The sequence below is a fragment of the Octopus sinensis genome, linkage group LG4 (assembly GCF_006345805.1).
Source record: "Octopus sinensis linkage group LG4, ASM634580v1, whole genome shotgun sequence".
In the NCBI taxonomy this organism is placed as follows: domain Eukaryota; kingdom Metazoa; phylum Mollusca; class Cephalopoda; order Octopoda; family Octopodidae; genus Octopus; species Octopus sinensis.
The window spans coordinates 35,729,859-35,754,586 of NC_043000.1; the positions used below are offsets into that span (position 1 = coordinate 35,729,859).

Here is a 24,728-nt window from a genome sequence, read left to right on the forward strand (position 1 = left end):
ATCTGTGAGGAAAGAAGATAGTGCATGTAATCGCTATACGTGTTTCTGTGCTGGTGGGGTGTGTATTAAGACTATACTTAATACATAAATCTACCAGTGCGTCCTCAGGCTATGTATATTGTTATTATGTACGGGTTAAAGTTAAAAATTATATTAAAAATAAAAATTACAAATATATTTAAAAATATCAAATATCTAAAGTACGATTAAGCTATATATTGAAAGTGCTCTATCTGAGGAAATTTTAACGATTAAGTTAGAAGCATATCAAATTTTATAATATATCTAAATAAATATTATAGAATTATTGTTATTATTATTATTATTATTATTATTATTTACTAAGGTGGTGAGCTGGCACAATTGTCAGGACACTGGATGAAATGCTTAGCGATATTTTGCCTGATGCTCTGTTCTGAGTTCAAATTCTGCTGAGGTTGAATTTGCCTTTCATCCTTTAGGGGTTGATTAGATATATACCAGTTACACACTGGGGTCAATGTAATCGACTTAATCCCTTCCCCTCGAATTTGAGGCCTTGTGCCTCCAGTAGAAAGAATTTTTATTTAATAAGGTGGCAAGCTGGCAGAATCCTTAGCAAGCTGGACAAAATGCTGAGTGGTATTTTGCATGTCTCTACACTCTGAGTTCAAATTCTGCCGTGGTCAGCTTTACCTTTCATCCTTTCGAGGTCAATAAGTACCAGTTGATTGCGGGGGGTCAGTGTAATCAACTTACCCCCTCCCTTGAAATTGCTGGCCTTGTTCCAAAATTTGAAATCAATATTATGTTATTGTTTATATATTGTGTGTGTAGGGGGCCTTCATCTTAAATAGGAGACCATTGTGGGTCTTATTTGTGCTTTGCTGAAGCTCAGCAATTGATCAGAGTACTTTAAGGTTCTGAAGAGAAACATTTGTGTTTAGGATGCAGTTGTATCTAGGTTATGGTGGAATGTTCCAAGAAAGTTCATTATAGAATACGAAGTTTGACATTTGGATATCTTTGAGGAGGACATTGTGTCCTTGAGAGGGCAGCTTCTTCGAGAAGGACAAAAGAATAAGAGGAGAGGGCAGTGTCTTTGAGAAGGACATGAGGTACAAGAGGAGGCAAATGCTTTGGGAAAGAGTGCCTGGTGTCAGTAGAAGGCAGTTATTTTGAGAGAGACATTCAGTTCAGGAGAGGACAGCTACTTTGAGGAGCACATGGTGTATGGGGGGGGGGTGAAGGTCAGTTCGTTTGAAAAAGAGATGGAGTACATAGGGTATATGAGAGGGGTGGGTAGTTATTTTGAGAAGGGCCTAAGGTACAAGAGAGGGCAGATACTTTAACCCTTTAGCATTTAAATTATCCTTATCAGGCCCAAATATTCTGTTTTATATTCGAACCAGCCAGATCTAGCCTATCACACCTTACCTGTAATGTCATTCTGAAAATAAATAATACATCATTGAAACATTATTTACATTGGATGGATATTTGTCCTCATCTTGTTTGTTGTCAACACAACATTTCTACTGAAGAAATTTTGAACCTGGATTCTCATTCCTAAGGTACTTTTCGATGTTGTTGTTATTATTATTATTATTATTATTATTATTATTATTCAGGTCACTGCCTGGAATCGAACTTGGAATCTTGGGGTTAGTAGCCTGTGCTCTTAACCATTATGCCATATGGCGTAGTGGTTAAGAGTGTGGACTACTAACCCCAAGATACTGATTATGATTCCAGGTAGTGACCTGACCTGAATAATAATAATAATAATAATAATATTGAAAAATACCTTAGGAATGAGAACCCAGGTTCGAAATTTCTCCAAGACACCTGATGAAGGCTGGAGGGTATATCAGCTGAAACGTTTTGTTAACAACAAACAAGATGAGGACAAATATCCGTCAAATGTAAATAATGTAAATAATTCCTCATCTCTTATCGAACTGTAACATCATTGAAATTTCAAATGTATGGAATAACACCTGATTAATTCAAAATATTATCAATAAAAAAACATTACATGTTATAGAGTAAACTGCTAAAAGGGGTTTGAGGAAGACCAACCAGTGACAGGGAAGGGAAGTTACAGTGAGGATGAAAACCTGATGTCAGTAAAAGATAGCTAATGAGGAGTTTCAGTTTTGAGGGAAGGTCATTTCAAAGAAGCTAGAGTTAAAAGGTGAAATTCTATATTTCTGTACTTGGGCCAGTGTTGAAATGTGGTTATTTAATTTTGCAGCTTCCCAAGAGAAGTATGACAAACAGATAGCGTTTTACAAGCAACAACTGCAGTTGGGTAACTCCACTTCAAACAACAGTAGTCATCAAGGAAAATCAGATGATAACGACGAAGAGAAAAGATCTGAAGATTGTTCAAACCAGTAAGTGTTTGTGTTTTGTTTGGTTTCAGTAAGAAACTTTGTAATGTTTATTGGTTTGGAATCTGTTGTTGTACCAGGATCCAGCTGTATTGTAGTAGTGAGGGGTGAGTGGGGGATGTTGTTGATGTCCTGTGTTGTCAGAAAAATTTTATCTTTTGTTGGTTTCAGCCAGAGGCTGGGGCCTTGCTGGAGCACTACGTTTCAGTGTGTTTGGCTTTCTTTTCTCTGCAGTTTTTTGTGAAGTTGGACGGAGCTGCTCTTCTTTGTGTCTCCTACCACAATGTGGGTTCATCTGGTATCTCTGATCAAAATTTGTCCAGATGCTCTTTGAAGACCTCCACATCTGCACCTCACAAACCTCTAAGGTTATTTAGCAAGCTGTTACAGCACTGGGACCTTATTTGAGATGGAGAAGACAGGATCTTTGGATCATTGCGACTTTGCCTTTCATCATCGACTGCCCCCCCCCCCCCCCCAAATTTCGTGCCTTGTGCTTAGAGTAGAAAAGAATTGTTTTTCCTTTCTAGTTACTACTCCATTGTCATATGTCTGAAAATAGGTTAAATTCATTCAAATTTCAAAAACAATGAACAAATGTTGTAAGGAGTGGAGTACCCCACCCCCATAAAACACTTCAATGGAAATATATTTTTGTGTTAATTCAAATAACATTGGAAAGGATTAAAATAAACGGGGGAAAAAACGAACAAATTCATCTGACATCCCAAAGTTATATTCATGGGGGTGGGGTGGGAGTGAGGTTCTTGATGTAATGTTGTGGTGAGTTGTGTTAGCATGGAAGGTGGACGTTAAACGATGATGATGATGATGATGATATGTGCAGGCCTGGCTGTGTGGTAAGAAGTTTGCTTTCCAACCACATTGATCTGAGTTCAGTCCCACTACATGGCACCTTGGGCAAGTGTTTACTACTATAGACACCAAAGTCTTGTGAGTAGATTTGGCATACAGAAACTGAAAGAAGCCCGTCGTATATGTGTGTCTTTGTGTGTGTTTGTCCCCACCCACACCACTACTTGACAACTGGTGCTGGTTTGTTTACACTCCTTTAACTTAGCAGTTCAGCAAAAGAGAGCAAAATAATAAGTACCAGGCTTTGAATAAAATCAAGTACCAAGGCTGATTCATTCAGCTAAAATTCTTGAAGGTGGTGTTGCCCCAGTATGGCCACAGTCTAATAACTGAAACAATTAAAACATTATATATGATGGTTGGCTGAACAATTTGTAGGCTGACCAAGATACTCTCATGGAATGTGTCCAAATGAGGTTCCTTTTCCAACATAGGCCCCTTGTGGTCCACAAACTTCTTACACTGGTCTTGCAGTATTTAGATCCCTTTGGTGATGAAGCTTTCATCCTGTTACCCCCAAAACTCATTAACTGCAGATAATTACATCATCATCACTGTGATGCTGGCTCTCAGCCAAGTAACTTTTCATGTTGGGGAACAGATGATAGTTGGATGGGGCCAAATCTGGAGAATAGGGAGGGTGATCAACCAGTTCAAAGCCACAGTCTGCACAGCAGCCATTGAAACCAAGGACTTGTGTGCTGGAACATTGTCCTGATGAAACAAGACCCCTTTTGTCAGTTTTCCTGGGTGTTTGATCTTGACTGCCTATCATAACTGCCTCTGTAAGTTGGCATGGTACTCTCCATTAATGGTGTGGCCTTTTTTGAAGATAGACAATAAACACAATGCTCCTTGTATCCCACTAAACCGAGGCCATCACCTTCCCTGCAGATAAAGTGATTTTGGCCTTCTTTGGAGCAGGTGAAGAGAGCAGTTTCCATTACATGAATTGTCTCTTTGTCTCTGGCTCAAAGAAATGAAGCCAACACTCATCCTGAGTCTGGAATCATCCAAGGAAACCAACTGGATATGTCCCAAACATTATCAGATTTTCCTGTGATGGGATCAGCCTTGTTCCACTTTGATCAGGTATCAGATGTGACACCCACCAAGTAAAAACCTTTGTTGTACCAAGTTCATTGTACAGAATATTCTCGACTACCTCTTTCATGGGATGTGCTAAAAGCATTGGCTGTTTGATTTATACTCAGTTGCCTGGCATCTATCCACACACGGTGAACATGATCTTTAAACTTTTGCCATAAAGAGTAAGGATCGCTTGATTCACAGACATTCACGAGGAAAGCGAAAAGTGCCTTTAGACTATGGGATGATTGTGTGATGGCAGCTTCCATCAAAGTTGCATCCCATTGTGTGTCATCTTCCAAAAGTTCATGCCTCATGCAGGCTTCCCTGTACGTTCTGCAGGCGTATCCATCGACGGTTCTCGGATGAATGAAGCCTTGTTGGCCCTCTTACCTCATAAAACAGATTGCTACCACACTTACTGCGACTTAAGAAAGGCACCCCTGTCTTGCTCCTCAGGAATTTTGAACTTCCCCAGGCTTTGCAACAGCACACGTCTGGTCATCCAAAAGGCGATGCCTCATGTTATTGTCTCGGCAATACTTACAGGATGTGGTAAGTGGGGACACTGTCTTCATCCCAGTGATACCTCTTGTTCCATCCGGTAAAGATATTCCTTTCATATTCAGAAGGCCGCACTTCCCTCTCTGGCTCAGTTTTGCCATATCGTTTGACAAATCACAGGGTCAGATGCTGATGGCCGTAGGGCTTAATTTAGAAGAACTGTGCTTCTCCCTTGGTCAACTATATGTTGGCTGCTCTCGAGTGGCGAGCCGACATAACCTATTTGCTTTTGCAACTCGTGAGAAAACCCAAAATATAGTCAATAAGGAAGTTTTGTAGGCGCCCTATCCACCAACAAGTAATCCCTGTTTTTTTTTTTTTTTGTATAAGTGCTTACATTCGCTGTATTATCCGTTTGCTATGTTTGTCCTTTTGACAATACCACTTACGCCTCTGAGGTTGCATTTACTATGCATTATAAATGTTCAATGTCTCTGTTTTCTGCATTTATATGTTGCTATCATGCTTCGCTATCGTTGTTCTGTAGTTTTAACTTAATCTACTTTTCCCTACATCTTATTTACACATTTTTTTGACATTCCAGTGTGATCTTGCCAAGACTGTTTTTGTGGCCACCGACTTTTACATGCTTTTCTAGGTTACAATCTCAAATAACAAGCAAAGCAAATACGACACACCAAAGTGGTGTGAAGGACTCCTTAAGGGCCACCTCTTCAAATTGGAGTTATCTTTGCTGACAGCTCTGCTGCTAGGACTTTTGAGAGTGATTGATCCAAGGCCCTTTACGGGGCCACCAAGTTTTAATTGTTACCATTAGATTCATCTTTGCTGGCGGCACTGCCACTGAGATAATTCAAAGTGAATATTTAAAGGTCCTCTTCAGGGCCCCCAACTATAAATTTCTTTCACTGGATTTGTCTTTGTTGGCAGCACCGCTGCTAAGACTTTTAAGAGTGAACGATCCAAGGCTCTCTTCAGGACCAGCAAGATTAAATTGTTACCATCGGATTCATCTTTGCTGGCAGCACCGCTGTAGAGATATTTCATAGTGAACGTTCAAAGGCCCTCTTTAGTTACTTCTATAGTCATATTCGACGGAAGTCTTTTAGTTCATTTCACCGATTACTCCATTGACAGTTATACCCGGCAATGCCGGGTACCTCTGCTAAGTATTATATAAATATTATGGAGGTAGAGTTGAAACAGTCAACCTATTGTTAAATTCATTTGAGCTCAGTTAATTCATTAGTCTCATTCATAATTAAGCTCTAATTTTCTGTGCTTAACAATTTTGAGTTTTATCTAATCTTTTGATAATTCATGATTATATTTGCTTTTATTAATTCAGGACATCAAGTGATTCAAGTATTTCCCAGTCTGAAGGTGAGTAAATATTTAGAACTGATACCAGCAGTATTCTTGTCCACGGCCATTCTACAGAAGCTTCTAGAATTGTTTCGGTTGCAAACTTTATAGAAATATTGACATAAACATTAGTTACCTCTCAAAAATCTTGCAGTTGGTACCATTCTACATTTGTATATACATTATATACACTTCATTATTGTAATCTAATGCTGTTTCAAGTGTGTCTATGGAATTGGTCATTATTAAAATTGAGACTCTGGTTAATTTTGTAAATTTGAATTTGAAAGACACATTACTTAATCATTTTAATGTGTATTTAGAACTTGTTGGTCAGAGCTGACTCAACTGATCCCAAGTGAATCCAAAAGGTTAATTACGTTTGGCATGAAAATAAAAACGATTACATCAAAATTAAACCCTTTTTTTTAATGAAATTTTAATTCCATGTTTTTGCCTTTTTAAAATAAATAATTTATGCTTGAGAAGACCCGGCAAGCCAAGTGAAGCCATAACCTCGTGGCCTATGTCAGTGGTGTAACCAGCCCACTTATGTGTACCTTTCCTTATGTGTACCTTCTGCTTGCAAAGACCTGTTGAGGCAAGTGAAATCGAAATCAAATTCGATGACTGGCATCAGTTGTGGAAATTAGTTGCCCAGCTGATGTTATTATTAAAGCTGAAGATCAGTGAAAAAGGGAACACCTATGCTGAACTATTGAGAAATCTGCAGTTACTCTATCTAGATTAAAAGTTCAGGTTTATACCTGTAATTATTGGGGCCCTGTGATATGTATCACACTGCCTAAATACCAGTCTTGAGAGATTAGGTTTCTCAAAACCAGAAAGGAGAAAGCTAATTTGAAGACTACAGATCCAATCTATCAATGGAACTGTAAAAATCTGTTAAACTTTCCAGAACTTATCATTTAAATATATATATATGAGCATGTCTAGATATGTAGCTGTATGCATGAGAAGACATACATAAAACAAAACATACAAATCTGCACACACACACACACACACACACACACACACACATACATACATATATACATACATACCCTGTTGTTGATGTTGAAATTCCAATGAAGGTGACTTGGATCTAGGTTAGAAACCAGCACTTTCTCTATAAGCAAGGAATCTTGAAATAAATTGAATAATGACATGCATGCATGCACACACACACACACACATTTATATAAAAAAATATTCTTTTATTGAAAAGTATATTGATGTTTCATTTTGTCTGTATAATTCTTACAGCTTTATCAAATGATAAAAACAAAAATATTTTACAATCACCTTCAAAAGAAGAATGTATCCAAGAATTAAGTGGTAAGTCTACCAAAACATTATTGCTATTTCTTCAGATTTAAAACATAAAAACTGTCTTCCATTGCCACCATTCTTTTCCTTTCCTTTATAGTTTAGTTGAATGATCAAACCTAAATCTAACACGAGATTTTGAAGTTGTACTTTTCCTCAAATCTATTTCGTTTGCAGCAGACGGAAATTGCATTTTAGATATTTCACTGCTTTGTCTCCCATTTTATATGTTGGCGTGAGTCTGGATGACTTCACTGCTAATTATGCCTTGTTAATGCTTTGACTGTCTTGTGTATCACATATGACACACAGTGAATATTTCCCCAACATCCACGTAGCATGTATGATCATATTCCCAATCTTTAATGAAGATTTTGAACTTATTAATTAAGAAAGCCTTCTTGATTCGAAAGTTGCCACTGTTGCATTCCATGGCTCTGATGGATAAGGTAAAGTCCTGCATTTGGCACTTCAGCAGATGGTTATAAACTGAAGAGAGCTGGCAGAAACGTTAGCACACCGGGCGAAATGCTTAGCGGTATTTCGTCTGGCGTTACGTTGTGAGTTCAAATTCCGCCGAGGTCGACTTTGCCTTTCATCCTTTCGGGGTCGATAAATTAAGTACCAGTTACGCACTGGGGTCGATATAATCGACTTAATACTTATGTCTGTCCTTGTTTGTCCCCTCTATGTTTAGCCCCTTGTGGGTAATAAAGAAATAGGTTATAAACTGAAGTGATCCAAAATTCTATGTAATCTCATTTAAAAATTTAATTTTTGTATTGTCTATTTATTTACTTATTTGTTTATTTTTTCCAGTGTTGAGATTAAACTTAGAAACTGAACTTGAAGAAAATCGAATACTCAAAGAACAGCTTAACAGTTCCGATGTAAGACTGTTATCATTTTCAACTTTTTCTTTCTTTTTCTAATTTTGTTTTGAATTTTAGCTCTTATTGAAGAATTTTTTCCCAGAATCTTTATTTTAAATGTTATTATTTTTAATTTATAGAAAAAATTCAGACAACAAATAGCATCTTTCGAAGATGAAATTGAAAAATTATCGGAAAAATTGAAAAGAAAACAAGAAAGGTAAATCAGTCATTTACTTATAATTGGTTTTTTTTTTTTACATTTTTTAAAGAATTTTGCATAATGTTTCATGGATTCAGTGGGTTTATGAATGTTGCTTGCTTTGTAACGACATGATTTTGGGTTCTGTCCCACTGCATGGTACCTTGAGCAAGTGTCTTTTATTATAGCCTTGGGCTGACCAAGGCCTTCTGAGTGGGTGAACTTAGTAGGTGGAACCATGTGTGTGTGTGTATTTATATAAAACATATATATATTTATATATAAATAAATATATCATCATCATCATCGTTTAACGTCCGCTTTCCATGCTGGCATAGGTTGGACAGTTTGACTGAGGGCTGGTAAGCAAGGAGGCTGCACCAGGCTCCAATCTGATCTGGCAGAGTTTCTACAGCTAGATGCCCTTCCTAACGCCAACCACTCCGAGAGTGTAGTGGGTGCTTTTACGTACCACTGGCATAAGAGACAATCAAGCGGTACTGGCATCGGCCACGCTCAAATGGTGCTTTTTACATGCCACCGGTGCAGGAGCCAGTCAGTGGCCCTGGCACCGATCATGCTTGAATGGTACTTTTAACGTTCCACTGGCATGGGTGCCAATCAGGTGGTACTGTCATCGGCCAGTTGACCCAATGTCATAAGTGGGTCCACTCAGCCTTCTCCAACAGCTGCAGCCACACAAGACTCCCTAACACCACTCTCCAGTGATGGCACATGGCTTAGTAGTTAGGGTTCTTGGCTCACCATCGTAAGGCTGTGAGTTCAATTCCTGGCAGTGTATTGTGTCCTTGAGCAAGAAACTTTACTCCACATTGCTCCAGTCCACTCAGCTGGCAAAAATGAGTTGACCCTGTAATTCAAAGGGTCAGCTTTGTCACATTCTGTGTCACGCTGAATCTCCCTAAGAACTACATTAAAAGTACACATCTGTGGAGTACTCAGCCACTTGCAAGTTAATTTCATGAGTAGGCTGTTTTGTTGATTGGATCATGTGGAAGCCTCGTTGTTATAACTGGCTGAGTGCCAGTATTTTAGTGACCAGTTGACCGCCTCTAACGCCAATGTCTTCTGTTTACAGCTATGTTCATTTACAAGAAGAGAAAGAAACATATTTCAAGGAAGCTGAGTAAGTAAAGACAATCTTCTACAAATTCTTCGATTTTTTTTTTATTGATCTGGTGTGTGGGGTGGGGTGAGAGAAGGGACTGAGTGCAGAGATGTCACATGATCTCTGGGATTAATGAAATTGACATAATTAATGTTACCTTTGATCTGTTGAAAGTTGATGGTTGCAGGAAATGGCAATGGTCTGGGAAGTAATTCCAGAGGGATATCATTCTGGGGGAGAGGAAAGGATTGGGTATAGTGATTGGTGGTAATGGGGAATGGTAGGGAAGTGGTAGGAGTGGGTGGTGGTGGGAGTGATGGGGTGGTGTTTAGACCTAATGTGGGTTGTGAGAAGAATTAGAGATGAGGAAATAAGAAGTTCATGATTAGAAGCAGTAAAGAGCAACACTCTCCGAGGAACAGAGGCCACAGTTGTAGGAGTTGTAGCCATTTCACATCCGGGTTGGATGGTTTGACAGCACCCAGTTACCTATTGCCCTGCTTTGAGTTCCATTGTCTGTTTTGACATAGTTTCTACAGCAAGATGCCCTTCCTTACACCAACCACTTTACAGTATGAACTTGGTGCTTTGTTTTTCCCTGATCCCATCACATGTGAGTTCATCAAGCAGCTTGCAAGACAAGACCCCTCAGCTGAGTGGAGGTGCAGGATTGAAGGTAGTGGGTTTTTTGCTGGGTGTTGAGAATCCAAAATATGATGGAAGGACAGGAACAAGCATCCTGTTTTTGAGGGGATCCATGGCTACTCTAGCTGGAAAAGGAGAAAGGATGGTGGAAATAAGGTGTCAGAGCATACCTCTAGGGTACAAAAAGGTGGATGGAGAGAGAATAGGGACTGAAACTTGAGGATAGCTGGATTGGTTGGTTCTTGAGATTGTGAAAGGTGAGTGACAGATGGTAGAGGTGGGGGCAGAAGTGAATGGGGAAGAGATGGGGGTGGCGTTTAGAAGTAATTGAACAGATTCTGATAATAATTTTGGAAAATCACAAGTTGCTTATTTTCATTTTTATCTTTTAATCCTTTGAAGAAAACGGCTTGAAGAGGTCCAGGCTGGTCGTGATCGGGAAAAGAAGTATTATACAGATGTGGTCAATAAGCTGCAGGCTGAAATGGAATCTAAACAGCAGGTTTGTAAATGTTTAGCCATGTAGGTTGTGGCAGGTTGTGGCTGTGGAGTTATCGCTTGGTTCCAGTTCTCTGACCCTTTGAAGAAGTGTCTCTACTGTAGTGTTGATTTGTAGCTTGTGTGTGGTATTTGATCAAAGTGAAATTGGACGGGAACCTGAGTGTGCGTTTGTGTGTTACGTTAAGAGTCCTCTCTTGGTCAAGGTTTACTTTGTTTCTGTACACATGTATTTATATAGCTGTGTGTGTATGTATATACATACTTATATATATATATATATATATATATATATATATAATATATATATATATATGTGTGTGCGTGTGTGTGTGTGTGTGTGTGTGTGTGCAGGTGTAGCTGTGTGGTAAGAAGCTTGCTTCCCAACCACATGGTTCCAGGTTCATACTTACGGCATGGCACCCTGGGCAAGCGTTTTCTACTATAGCCTTGAACTGACCAAAGCCTTGTGAGTGGATCTGGTAGACGGAAACTGAAAGAAGCCCGTTGTATATGTTTTGTGTGTATATATATATATATATATATATATATATATATATATAAAATGTTTATAATTATGAATAAGTCACAATTATAGTGAAGAGGGTTTATATTTTCCCAACTCATATCCGGTGATTTTACTGTGGATCGAATTTACTGGTCTTTTCACATAAAAGCTGTGCATGGCATTTGAATTCAAAACTTGATTGTGTAGACAGAGGTGGAAACATTTCTTTTGCCAGTTGGGATTCATGCTAACCCCAAGGTAAAATCTTGTTTTGATTTCTATCTATAGGAATATTTCCCCTGATGAGACAAATGGGTCCCTTAAGTGGTCCCTAACACTGAAATTGCAATAGGGCATTAACCAGTTATTTTAAAGTTGTGGATTCTATTTGTCATGTCGCCCGAAGACCGTTTTTATCATGAAGGGAAATGATATGAGCAATAAAATGGCTTTATAGCAGTTTTGGCTGCTACTTTTAACATGAAAGGGTTTTGGAACCCTCTTAGTTATAACTGTGATTTGTTCATAATTATAAAGGTTTTTCTTCTATGTATTTTCTGATAACATGTTTGGACATTGATATATTCATAAATAATCTTAATTATTTATAATATATCCTCCGTAATGTTTTATGACATTACTTCCTAATTATATATATATATGTGTGTGTGTGCGTGTGTGTGTGTGGTGTATGTATGTATATACTTGTGTGTGTGTGTGTGTGTGAGTGTGCGTCTGTATTTGTCCCTCCACCATTGTTTGACAACCAATGTTGGTGTGTTTGCATCCCCATAACTTAGTGGTTCAGCAACAGAGACCAATAGAATAAGTACTGGGGTTACAAAGTATAAGTTCTGGAGTTGATTTGTTCAACTAAAGGTGGAGCTCTGACATGGTCGCAGTCAAATGACTGAAACAAGTAAAAGAAAAAGAATAAAAGAAAAGAATATATATATAATAAAAATATAAATAATATATTTATATATACACATAGATACAAATGTATATGCACATACTTACATCTATACGTATATATATATATATATATATATATATATATATATATATATATATATATATATGCATATGCGGGCAGAGGACATCGTGAAACGTTTACAGCAAAAGAATATGAAGTACGAGTACATGGAATACAAACTATTTTTTCGAACAGCGAAAGACACAAATGGAAAACAAAACAAACAACATAAAGAACGACCCTTCATCAATATTTGGCTGTTTTTCTAGTCTTGTATTTCTAGTATTTAACAACAATATATGCTTTTGATAAAACAGTTGCTCCTGCAAAGCAAATTAAATAAAATTTGAGATTTTGTTGAGGGTCAAAATTGGTAACACAAAATATGACAGTGAAAACAAACAGGAAGGGCTACTAAGCCTAAACGGGTGGTGGTGGTGAACGCATAAATCAAGCTAGGACAGGAGACAAACAAGAACACGTCTTCCTTGTTCCAGCTACAACGCTGAGAAAGAAAGAAACCCCAAGTTTGAAGAAAGAAAGATGGCCGATGGTCACATGGAAGCCATGTGAGCAAGGGAGGAGGATTGAGGAGAGAGAGAGAGAGACAGAGTAATAGGATAGAATAGTGGGAGAAGAGGAGGTAAAAGAATAAGAGGGAGAAAGAGAGAAAAACGAAATAGTAAATAGATCGTATAGAGTGTGCCTCAGAATTATTAAGATAAAACTTACTTGGAAGAGGATGTATGGCATTCGATCATATAATAATATAAAGGACTCAGTCAAACCGTCCAACTCATGCCAGCACGGAAAGATGTTAAGCGACAACGACGACGATGATGTATATATATGTTTTGATGTAATCATTGTAGTCAAATGGAAATTGTAGTTGTGTTACCTGTGCTGGTGGCACGTAAAAAGCATCATCCGAATGTGGCCGATGCCAGCGCCGCCTTGACTGGCTTCTGTGCTGGTAGCATGTAAAAAGCACCAACCGATCGTGGACACTGCCAGCCTCCCCTGGCACCTGTGCTGGTGGTATGTAAAAAGCACCCACTACACTCTCGGAGTGGTTGGCATTAGGAAGGGCATCCAGCTGTAGAAACATTGCCAAATCAGACTGGAGCCTGGTGCAGCTTCCTGGCTTCCCAGACCCCTGTTGAACCGTCCAACCCATGCTAGCATGGAAAACGGATGTTAAATGATGATGATGATGATTGCTTAAGGTCAATCAGAAAGTTACCATTGGTTTCATGTCTATTATTGTTCTTGTCAATACAGGCGACACGCAAGGCCGGCTGCTCAGAGGCACATAACCTCTTTACTAATGGAGAGTGTGTTATTTTTCGGATAACTGACCAATTTTATATATATATATTCCAGAGATGAGATCCAGAGATTCTTGGTATAGAAAGCAATGTGTGTGTGTATGTGTGTGTGTTTGTGTATGCATATGTATGTATTTGCATCTGCAGGCCTGGGCTGGTTTATTTGGCAGAAGATTCAACAATTGTCCATACACGCAAGACCCCCCCCCCCACACACTCTCCCTGACTTTGATTATGTCCAAAGGGCATTCACTGGCCAAGATTGGTGGGTTTTATAGATCCTGAAGCTGTTGGTGGCTGATAAGTGATAATGTTGGTGTTGATGATGAATGTTAAGAGTGATTATTTGATCATGATAACGAGGATTAAGAGTGCTGCTGCTGTTGCTGCTGAAGATGGTGCAATAGTGTTGATGATGAAAGATGGAAATTATAAACCTTTATCTTGCTTTTAATTTCTTTTGTCTTTTCTCTTCTTTAAGATGCTGGATGAATTTCAGAATTCGTCTTGTTCTAAAATCAAAGAATTAGAGAACCAAAATTTAGCCTTACAGCAAATGGTAAGAACTCGTTCAGTTTTGGAATAATTGCATTCAGCCTTAAATGTCTTCATGCTTTCTTCTCAATCAATCTTAAGATCTGCTTTTATGTATTACTAGCTGACCCCAGGGAAATTCCACTCTTTAATTAGAAACATTTGCCAAGATCAGTCTGGCATTTTAAATGCTTTATTTTATAAGTTTATATATGTATATGTATATGTAGGTGTAGCTGTACAGTAAGAAGTCTACTGCCTGACCTCATGGTTCTAGGTTCAGTCCCTCTCTGTGGCACCTTGGGAAAGTGTCTTCTATTATAGCCCTGGACTGAGTGTGTTTGGTTGACAGAAACTGAGAGAAGCCTGTTGTGTGTGTGTGTGTGTGTGTGTTTGTGTTTTCTTGCAATGGCATTCTGTGGTTGTTGTCAAATGATTGCCTAGTCAACATACAAGCAATGTCATTCATTTACAACATTCTTCAAAATATGTTTGGTTATAGGGAAATATTTCTTTGCTTGAAAACATGACAGAAAATTTGCTTCAAATAAACCCTGTTTGACCTTTGTAGGCATGGAAAAGGGAGCATTAAAATGATGACGATAATGATATATACACATATACAAATAATATACATGATACCATACATATACAACACAAGAAATTGACTGAAACTATCAATATGGAATATTTTATCTATCTTGAGAGAAGAAACAATATTTTTCATAAAAGTCAGTCCTCTTTTAGTTCCCTGACTTTTTTTTACCTTTTTTTTTATCTTATGTTCATCTGTTTGCCTTGAATATATAAATGACACACAACAGATTTACTTGTCATCTTCTGCTACAAACCCTAACTCCAAACATATTTTACCGTTTCCTCACAACGGCCATTCCAAAGATACAAACCTCACAAGCATTTACTTCATTGTGTGTTTGTGCGGTTTCCTAACTTTGCTAAAAATAGTAGTCAAACCTTCTTTAGATCATAGCTTTACTATCATAAAATAAGGAAGACACATCGGATAACGTAGTCCATAGCACAGTACAATACATCTGAATAAAAGGCAGGGCGGTCATGGCAGGATTAAGCTTGATCATAGGTCTGAGCAATTGCAACAACAATAACAACAATATTTCATTGTCAGAAGACGCGGTGCAACAAAAAGAACCCATTAATTTCTCTGTTCATGTCTCGACCTTACTGTAGTTATGTTAGATTTCTTCCTGTGCCTCTAGATCGATGCTATATTCCCTCTCTGTACTTGTGTGAGATTTTTTCGTATGTCTATATAGATTGATGTCACAGTTCCTCACTGTATTTATGCGAGGTTTCTTCTTGTGTCTTTAGATCGATGCCACAAGTATTGTTAACAACCAGCAGCGTGATGAAGTCGAAACGGAGTACAAACAGCGAATTAGTGTTCTGGAGAAACAACTAGCCATGCAGGCCCAGCAGTTTGATGACTTTAAAGTTCAACTGCAGGTAACGGGTTTTTTCTTTATTTCATCATCTTCTATACATTAAGAAGTTTCACATCAAATCATGGTGAACCTATTGTCTAGTTGATGTCTGTTTAACAAGTTGTTTCTTTAGCTTGGATGTGTGGAATCAGAGATTCTGTCACTATTATCCTCCAGACACTTCGAGGTGTCATTCACGAGCTAGGACAGGGATTGAAAGTGTAAATTATATTTTAACAAATAGACCAGTGCTAGAACATTAGACCCAGTCTGTGAAATTATATGGTTCAGGTTCAATCCATGTTTAGGTCTTGAATGACACCTGAAAGGGACTGCATTAAAAATGAAGAAATAGAGACTGGGGGAAAACTGACTTAGATAAGTCATGCAGTCTTCCTTGAATCCATTCCACTGTCTTCAGAGAAAGGTAGGATACGGTGGATAATACAGGTGTTGGATATATGTAAAAATAAAACCCCTCAAAAAGCAAAAGAAGATGAGAGAGGTTTGTGGCTGGAACATCTTTGATTCTTTGATTACAGGTCGGCTAAATGGGGTTTGGCCTAGGGCCAAGCAACAACAACAGCAACTACTACTACTACTACTACTACTACAAGTAGTAGTAGTAGTAGTCGTAGTAGCAGCAGTGGCAGCAGCAGCAGTAGCAGCAGTTGTAGTTGTCTATATTGAAAGATGGTATCAATAATAGATAATTGGTTGGTTTTTGTGATATTGATTGTTTTAAGGCAAAAACTAGGAGAGTGACGACATATTGCAGTTGTGTTGTTGTTGTTGTTTTCATCAAATAGGGCTGACCCCCCTCCCCTCCCACCTCCAACATCACTCCCAACCACTTTGACATCTACAAAAGAAATAAACTGACAAAGTGACATCTGTTTCACTGGCATCTGTTGTTATAACAACAATAATTATAATAACAATTTCAAATTTTGTCACAAGGCCAGCGATTTTGGGGGAGGGGGTAAGTTGATTACATTGAGTCCCAGTGTTCAACTGATACTTATTTTATTGACCTTGAAATGGTGAAAGGCAAAGTCGACCTCAGCAGAATTTGAACTCTGAATGAAATGTTGCAAAGCATTTTGCTCGGCATGCTAATGTTTCTGCCTGCTTGCTGCCTTGATGATAATAATAATGATAATAATAACAATAATAATAATAATAATAATAACAAGAGCACTCAGAGAGCACAAACCTCCACCAAGGCAACAACAATGTCCTCTTGACGATTAGCCAGAGATGATTTTTAAAATGGGAATGTCTGAAATAAACTCGACTGCTCTCACAAATGAGAATACTTAAAATGAACTCAACCGCTCTCTCAAAAATTAAGTAAAAAAAAAACGGAAAAATAATCCAGAATTCTTGTCTTGTACCAGATCGATCCCAAAATCTAATCAGTTTGTGCCAGTCACGAGGCCAAACATCCCTGAAAGTTTCATCCAAATCAATCCACAGGTTCTTGAGACATCTTGTGTTTGAGATATCAAACACAACTGAAAACAGTACCTCTGCCTTCACTAAGGAGAATGTAATGATCCTTTTTACTATAGTCACAAAGCCTGAAGTTTTCTGGGAGTGGGATAGTCAGTTTCATCGACCCCAATACACAACTGGTACTAGTTTTATTGACCTGAAAAGGATGGAAAGCAAAGTTGACCTCGGTGTAATTTGAACTTGGGACATGCACATTGATGAAATGCCATTAAGCATTTCGCCTAGCACGTCCGTTTTCCATGCTGGCATGAGTTGGACAGTTTGACTGAGGACTGGTGAGCCAGAAGGCTGCACCAGGCTTCAATCTGATCTGGCAAAGTTTCTACAGCTGGATGCCCATCCTAACGCCAACCACTCCAAGAGTATAGTGGCTGCTTTTTACGTGACACCAGCATGAGGGCCAGTCAGGTGGTTCTAGCAATGACCACACTCAAAAGGTGTTTTTTACGTGCTACCTGCACGGGAGCCAGTCTGGCGGCACTGGCAACAACCACACTCAAATTCCGTCAGCTCACTGCTTTAATAATGAACAGCGACCACACCTATTCACCGTCAAGGTTGCACTGGAGATGTAGCCTCAGCACATGTCTGCGCATCATCAAACACGGCATGCCCAGGCCACCAGGCAGCGGGTGTTGTCCACAGATAGACTTCCTGACCATCGGGATGTTCCCTTCCACAGGAAGTGGAAGAGTATATGCTCAGCATAATTAGACGGTGGCCAGGACAAGGCACGATGGTCAAGCGATAGTGGATAACAGATGGGATATATGCGTTAGCTGCGTCTGCCCAACCTTTCAGGAGTAGCTTTCTCTGGGCCCATTTCTGGCTGAGAGTAGTCACACTGCTTGTTACCTCGTCCCAGTTTTTGTCCATCTGGAGGTCTGAACCGAACCAGACTCTGAGCAATCTAACTGATCCGTCTGTCCAGTGCCCAACGATGCAGTTGGACAGCATGGACTTGCTTCTGCAGGTGTCAAGCTGTGAGCCCACTGATTTTTCCTGGTTAATCATCGCTCCTGAAATTGCCTTGTAGTCCCTGAGAGTGGTGCTGATCATTTCTATGTGTTTATGATCTGACATCACTATGGCGATGTCGTCAGCATATGCCAACACACATCTCCCACATCCTAGGTCACACAGGATGCCTCACAACACCTCCAGTTTGTGTAGTAGTATCTCGAGAGCCAGTACATACAAGAGAGACGAGACGAGGCAACCTTGCAGGACCGAGCGCATGGTGTTGGATGGTTCTGAGAGATGACCATTCACTCTGACCACTAAACAGATGCCGCTGTGGATTGCAGTGATCCAGCCCCTGGATACAGGCCCGAAACCAGCTGGTTTGAGGAATGCCACTAGTTATAGATGGTCAACCCTATCGAAAGCTTTAAACTGATCTAAATTGATCAGGGCCCTACCTGTGCCAGGTTATTTAGCCACTTTCTCAATGATGTATTGCATGAAGTGGAGGTTGTCATGGATGGATCTTTCCAGGATGGCACATGTCTGTGCCTCCCCTACCAGCTCCCCGACGACAAGCGCCAACCTCGTAGCTAACACTTGGATAAAATTTTGAATTCTGCATTCAGCAGAGTTATGGGCCTAAAGTTATCAATACAATCCCCCTTGTTTGGGTCTTTTCTCAGCATCTCCACTGCTCCTTGGCTCACATAACTGGGAATTCTTGCGTTCTGTTGCCAGTTGCAGTAAACATTTGCTAAGAGGTCGCCGAACAAGTCTGGCATGTAAGTGTGAAGCTCGTAGGGCAGATTATCCAAACAAAGCAGCTAGCCATTGCATCCCATATTTCAAAAGCTGTTATCGGCCTTTTGCAGTGCTCCGCCTCCGTGATGATAATAATAATAATAATAATAATAATATTAATAATAATGATGATGATACTGATAATGATGATAATAATAATAAACACATTAGAATAATAAAACATCTAAGTACGTATAAACTTGTTTATTTCTGAACAGATGGATGTTGTTAGTTTGGGCAAACAGCCAGTTTAGAGAAAGGCCGATTGTGTGTGTGTGTGTGTGTGTGCAATTTCATATTTCTGTTTGATTGTATGTGTGTGTGTGTGTGTAGTTGTGTATGTATCTTTATGTAGTTGTATATGTATATATGTATTTGTATATTGTGCATGTGCATATGGTTGTGTGTGTTTACATAGTTGTATACTGTGGTGTGTGTGCGCATGTGTGTGTGCGTGTGCGTGATTGCATGTGGTTGCATGGTTGTATGTATGTGTGTATGTGTCTATGTTGTATGTTTGCATGCAATTCCATGTTTGTGTGATTGCATGTGTGCACATATGTGTATGTGTTTGTATGTGTGAATGCTTGTGTACTGTTGTGTGTGTGTTTGTATGTGTGAACGCTTGTGTGTGTTTGCATATAGTTGTATGTGTATGTGTAAGAACTTCCACCAATGCCTTATTTAACATTTTCGTTACCATATTTCTGTTGAAATATTCTGTCTTTTCTTTTAATAATGAAGAATTTAGTAAAATAAGGTTATTATTATTCAGCAGAAATGGATGTGTACAGATTCTAAGAAAGAATTAAATAAAAGAAGGTAAAACAATTTAGAAATAAAAGGAACGTTTAATCGACTAAAATACGGATTAGTCTTGATCTGTTTCTAAATTTATATGGAACATAAAACATGCAACAAACCACAGATGAGATGTTTTGACATTTCAATAATGTTTGTGTAGACATTATAGGTACAGTCGTGGCGGTGTGGTAAGAAGCTTGCTTTCCAACTGCATGGTTCTGGGTTCAGTCCAACTGCATGGCACATTGGGCCAACCAAAGCCTTGGAAATGGATTTGGTAAATGGTAACTGAAAGAAGCCCATTGTGTATATACATGTGTGTGTGTCTGCCACCACCACCACCACCAGTGTTGTTGTGTTTACATCCTCAGAAATTAACAGTTTCGCAAAAGAATCTGCCAGAACAAGCATGAGGCTGACTTCAAGGTGGTGCCCCAGCATGACTGCAGTCTAATGACTGAAACGAGTACAAGATAAAAAAAAAAGGGAATATTTTTCATGATTTTACCCTTTTCGTAATTGGGATGTTTGTGAGATCTTCTTGGTAGAACGAACTGACTTTGATTAGCAAAAATCTTTGTCAGGTGAATCCATAACTCTTCTGAGAGCAATGTGCAACTGACCACAACTGACCATAAGTCTGTAGTATTGTAAAGAAGGTAACTTATTCAAATTACATTATTTACATTTGATGCCAGTGCCGTCAGTCTGGCTCCTGTGCCGGTGGCACGTAAAAAGCACCCACTATACTCTCAGAGTGGTTGACATTAAGAAGGGCATCCAGCTGTAGAAACACTACCAGATCAGGTTGGAGCCTGGTGCGGCCTCCTGGCTTGCCGGTCCCCAGTCAACTGTCCAACCCATGCCAGCATGGAAATTGGACGTTAAATGATTATTTTGATTATTGTGTGAGAGAGCAGTGCATGCCATCAAGGTGTCACTTGGTTAAAATATACAAAGCCCAGTATACCCATCATGACTACCTGTCTGATAAGGGTACACTAGGCACATGCATCAGAACCATGTGTGCATGGCTTGGTTATCTCATATCAAGGTAAACAGCACATGATCTTGCAGGTGGGGTCCAGTTAGAATTTTCTTCTGGTTGAGTAACCCATCCCACTCAAAAGGTCCCTGAATAAGGGTTGTTTAAGGATGTTGAATGAAACACCCTTGTTTCCAGAGGTGAATTCTTCAAACCCCACAGAATCCCTCTCAACACATGACTATGATGCTCCCCCACTACTTCTGCTCATGATCAGAGATGCACATATCGTCAGCCACTAAGGGACATGCTCAACTGGTCAAGGTCAAACAACTGACCAGCAAATCTGGTATTGAGCAGAATATTTGCTGTAGCCCATCTTTTACACCAAAACAAAACAATGTTCATGATAACAGTTCCAATCAGTTAAGATCAGAAGCCATGAGAGTCACTGCCTGGTACTGCTTCAGGGCATTATTATTATTATTATTATTATTATTATTATTGAGTGAGAGATCAGTGTATGCCATCAAAGTGTCACTGGGGTAAAATACATGAAACCCAGTATACCCATCACGACTACCCATCTGATAAGGGTACTCCAGGCACATGCATCACAACTATACGTGCACGACATGGTGACCTCATATCAAGATAAACTGCATGACCTTGCAGTTAGAATTTTCTTTGGGTCGAGTAGCCCATCCTGCTCAATTATTATTATTATTGTTGTTAGGTGAGGGCACATGGCCTAGTTGTTAGCGATCACATTGACACCTGACGTGTGGTACACCATGCACCTGTTCAGACAACGTCAATTTGATGCAGAAGGGATTGAGCTAATGCACTGCATATACATTTAGATCCCTACAAACCAACCATTTGCATGCAGGCCGTTTGGTGAAGAGCTGAACTCCCCCGTGTCACTTCAATGGAAGACTCCATCATTATTATTATTATCATAATTGTTGTTGCTGTCAGGTCAACCGCAACTTAAAGTTAAATAAAAATAGCTGTGCAAGTCTAAGGAATATATTGTAATACATAAAACCTGATACTGTGTAAACAAATCTCTGTTGAAATATGATTGTCAGTCATAGATTTTCTATCGTCAATGGAAACAACTGCAGCTAAAGAAGCCAAGTCATGCACTGTTTGCTGCAAACAATGTGGCCTCTCACACATTGTAGGATTGTCAGATTATGTAAGCATGGTAGTAACCGATAACATTGGTAAACGGACAGTTTAGTTATGTGAAAGAAAACATTAACTGTATTGTTGTTTGAAAAGGTTAAGAAAATTTTACTGCTGAAAGAAATTTTGATAGAAAAAGTACAAAAAAAAAAAGAAAAAGAAAAAAATGGTAAAACTCTAGGTTTAGGCGTGGCTGTGTGGTTAAGAAGCTTTCCTTGCAATCACCTGGTTTTGGTTTCATTTATTTATTTATTGCCCACAAGGGGCTAAATATAGAGGGGACAAACAATGACAAACAAAGGGATTAAGTCGATTACACCGACCCCAGTGTGTAACTCGTGCTTAATTTATCAACCCCGAAATGATGAAAGGCAAAGTTGACCTTTGTGGAATTTGAACTTCACAAGTCCAGAGCCAACTCCTTGCCTCCGCAGTGCCAGCAGAGCATTCCCAGCATGCTTCACACTGCCCAACCATAGCCAAACACATCGAGTACCGTTTCCGTCTCCCATGTGATGTCCTTGACTGACGAACTAACAAAGTAAATCCCCTCCAAATACCACATTAACTCCCTTCACTCAGTTTTTTCTTCTTCCCGGAACCTCAAGTCTTTAGTAATTTTCTCTCTGTTCGTCATTTAATTGGATTCTGTCAATTAGCAACTATTTAAGAGGAAGGAACATCGCCGTATCTGTGATGGACAAGCAGAAAAACTGGAAAATGAATGAGGGGAGATAATTGTCTTTCTGTACCATTTCTTCCGGGAGTTATCTCCCTTTCTTATTCTATTTCTTTTAATAATACCCTCTGCAAACTTTCGGGGGTATAAAACCAAATCTCCCCATTAAATCCTAGCAGAACCGACTTTAGTTGTTGTTTAGTCCCAAAACTATATCAATTCTGATTAAAAGCTATGTTGGGAAACATTCCAGCCATGGCCCTCCCATCCTTATGTTCTTCATGCACTCTTCCACATTATCCATAGAGTGCTTTCTTTTCTGAGATAATAAGCTGTTATTTCAGAGAAATTTAGCTGTTATTTCTGCCAGGCTTAGCGACCATGTGATGACATGCTTGTTATTCAGGCCTGTGTGACTATTAGATATCTTTATTTGATTATTGTACTGTTTGTCAAATCACAACAAGGACCTCAGACAGACAGTACTTTACACAATATGCGTGCAATTCCAAGTAATGCTGACTTTTGCAATACATCTAGATTGTAGGGTATTTCTAAGGTTTTCAGACGCTTTTTGAGATTGGGTGGTATTGAACCAAATGCTCTGATGACAATAGGGATAACCATTATGTTTGACTCTCACAGCTGCCACATCTTAGCGATTTCAATTCTCAGGTCTCCATACTTATCATCCTTTTCTTTTTCTTTCATGATGATCTCTTGGCACTACTGCGTCGATTATTAAGCACTCTTGTTTGTCCCCACTAAAGGTTATTATATCCAGCCTTCGGTGTTCTAACACTTTGTCTGTCTGGAAGTCAAAGTCGTCCCAGAGGATTTTTGCCTTCCCCTTTTTGTCCATTACCTTTTCCGGTGTATGTTGGTACCAAGCACCCATAACCTCATATCCATACTTACGATGTAGTAGCCAATGAAGGTTTTGGGCTACCATGTCATGTCTACACTTGTACTCTTTCTGCGCAAGACTTTCACAAACACTATCAATGTGAATCAGACTTTCGACCCTCTTCCCACACATTCTGCAGAGGTCCGATGCACTTGTGTAGTATACAAGTTGTTATTATTATTATTATTATTATTATTATTATTATTATTATGGAGGCAGTGAACTTGCAGAATTGTTAGCATGCTAGTCAAAATGCTTAGTGGTATTTTGTTTGTCTTTATGTTCTGAGTTCAAATTTCGCTGAGGTCGACTTTGCCTTTCATCCTTTCAGTGTTGATAAATCAATTACCAGATAAGCACAGGGGTCAATGTAATCGACTATACCTCACCCCCAAATTTCAGGCCTTGTGCCTACAGTAGAATGGATTATTGCTGTATAAAGGTGTGGTGGTGCTACAAAGATTATAGTTTTGGACTAAATAAGTAACAGTTGTGTGCACGTATACACACATACATATGCATAAGCGTGCACATACCCTTGACAAGTCTATTTTATCACTGCATACCTTAATAGTCAAGTAAAACAGCTGACATCAGGAAGAGTACCTGGCTGTAGAACACTGTCTTGAAAAGTTCTGTCCAACCCATGCCAGCATGGAAAAATGGATGTAAAACCAATGATGTCAGTGATGTTGTTGTTGATGCTGATGATATATACTCGTTCATACATAAACAACAGTTTCACATAAAGCTCAGTTTAATGCTTAATAATTAAGAAGGTAATTAAAGCCACATAACTTTCCAGTATTTATCATATTTCCTATATTTCATCTCATAATGGAAATATTTTTGCAGGAAGGTCATCGCGCCAGTGAACACACTCTTGAACAATTGTACGCTGCACAACAAGAACGAGACACACAAATACAATCTCTACAAGAAATTAGTACGGTAAGAGATAACAGTACTTCCCTTCTGTGTTGTAATTCTTTCTGTTTAATCAAATCTTTGTCCAATTCCTGTAAATATTTCCCTATGTCTTTCCTGCAATCTGACCTGGTTTCCACGTAATGGTGGATTGCCAACTGGTTGTGGGCGAGTGTACCCCATTTTACATTTCAGAAAGAAAAACCTGGAATCTATCTCCTTCGTTTACA

General features: G+C 39.1%; 1 protein-coding gene across 1 annotated transcript in view; it reads left to right on the top strand.

Moving 5' to 3' along the window:
* Positions 1-24,728, top strand: part of LOC115210701 (GRIP1-associated protein 1) — a 138,742-nt gene that overhangs the window by 76,068 nt on the left and 37,946 nt on the right. The window contains exons 7-16 of the mRNA XM_029779386.2: positions 2,237-2,378; positions 6,214-6,248; positions 7,500-7,571; positions 8,382-8,452; positions 8,575-8,654; positions 9,736-9,783; positions 10,813-10,912; positions 14,202-14,279; positions 15,605-15,739; positions 24,427-24,522. Of these exons, the coding sequence (XP_029635246.1) occupies positions 2,237-2,378; positions 6,214-6,248; positions 7,500-7,571; positions 8,382-8,452; positions 8,575-8,654; positions 9,736-9,783; positions 10,813-10,912; positions 14,202-14,279; positions 15,605-15,739; positions 24,427-24,522 (857 nt within the window). The remainder of the gene's footprint in view (positions 1-2,236; positions 2,379-6,213; positions 6,249-7,499; positions 7,572-8,381; positions 8,453-8,574; positions 8,655-9,735; positions 9,784-10,812; positions 10,913-14,201; positions 14,280-15,604; positions 15,740-24,426; positions 24,523-24,728) is intronic.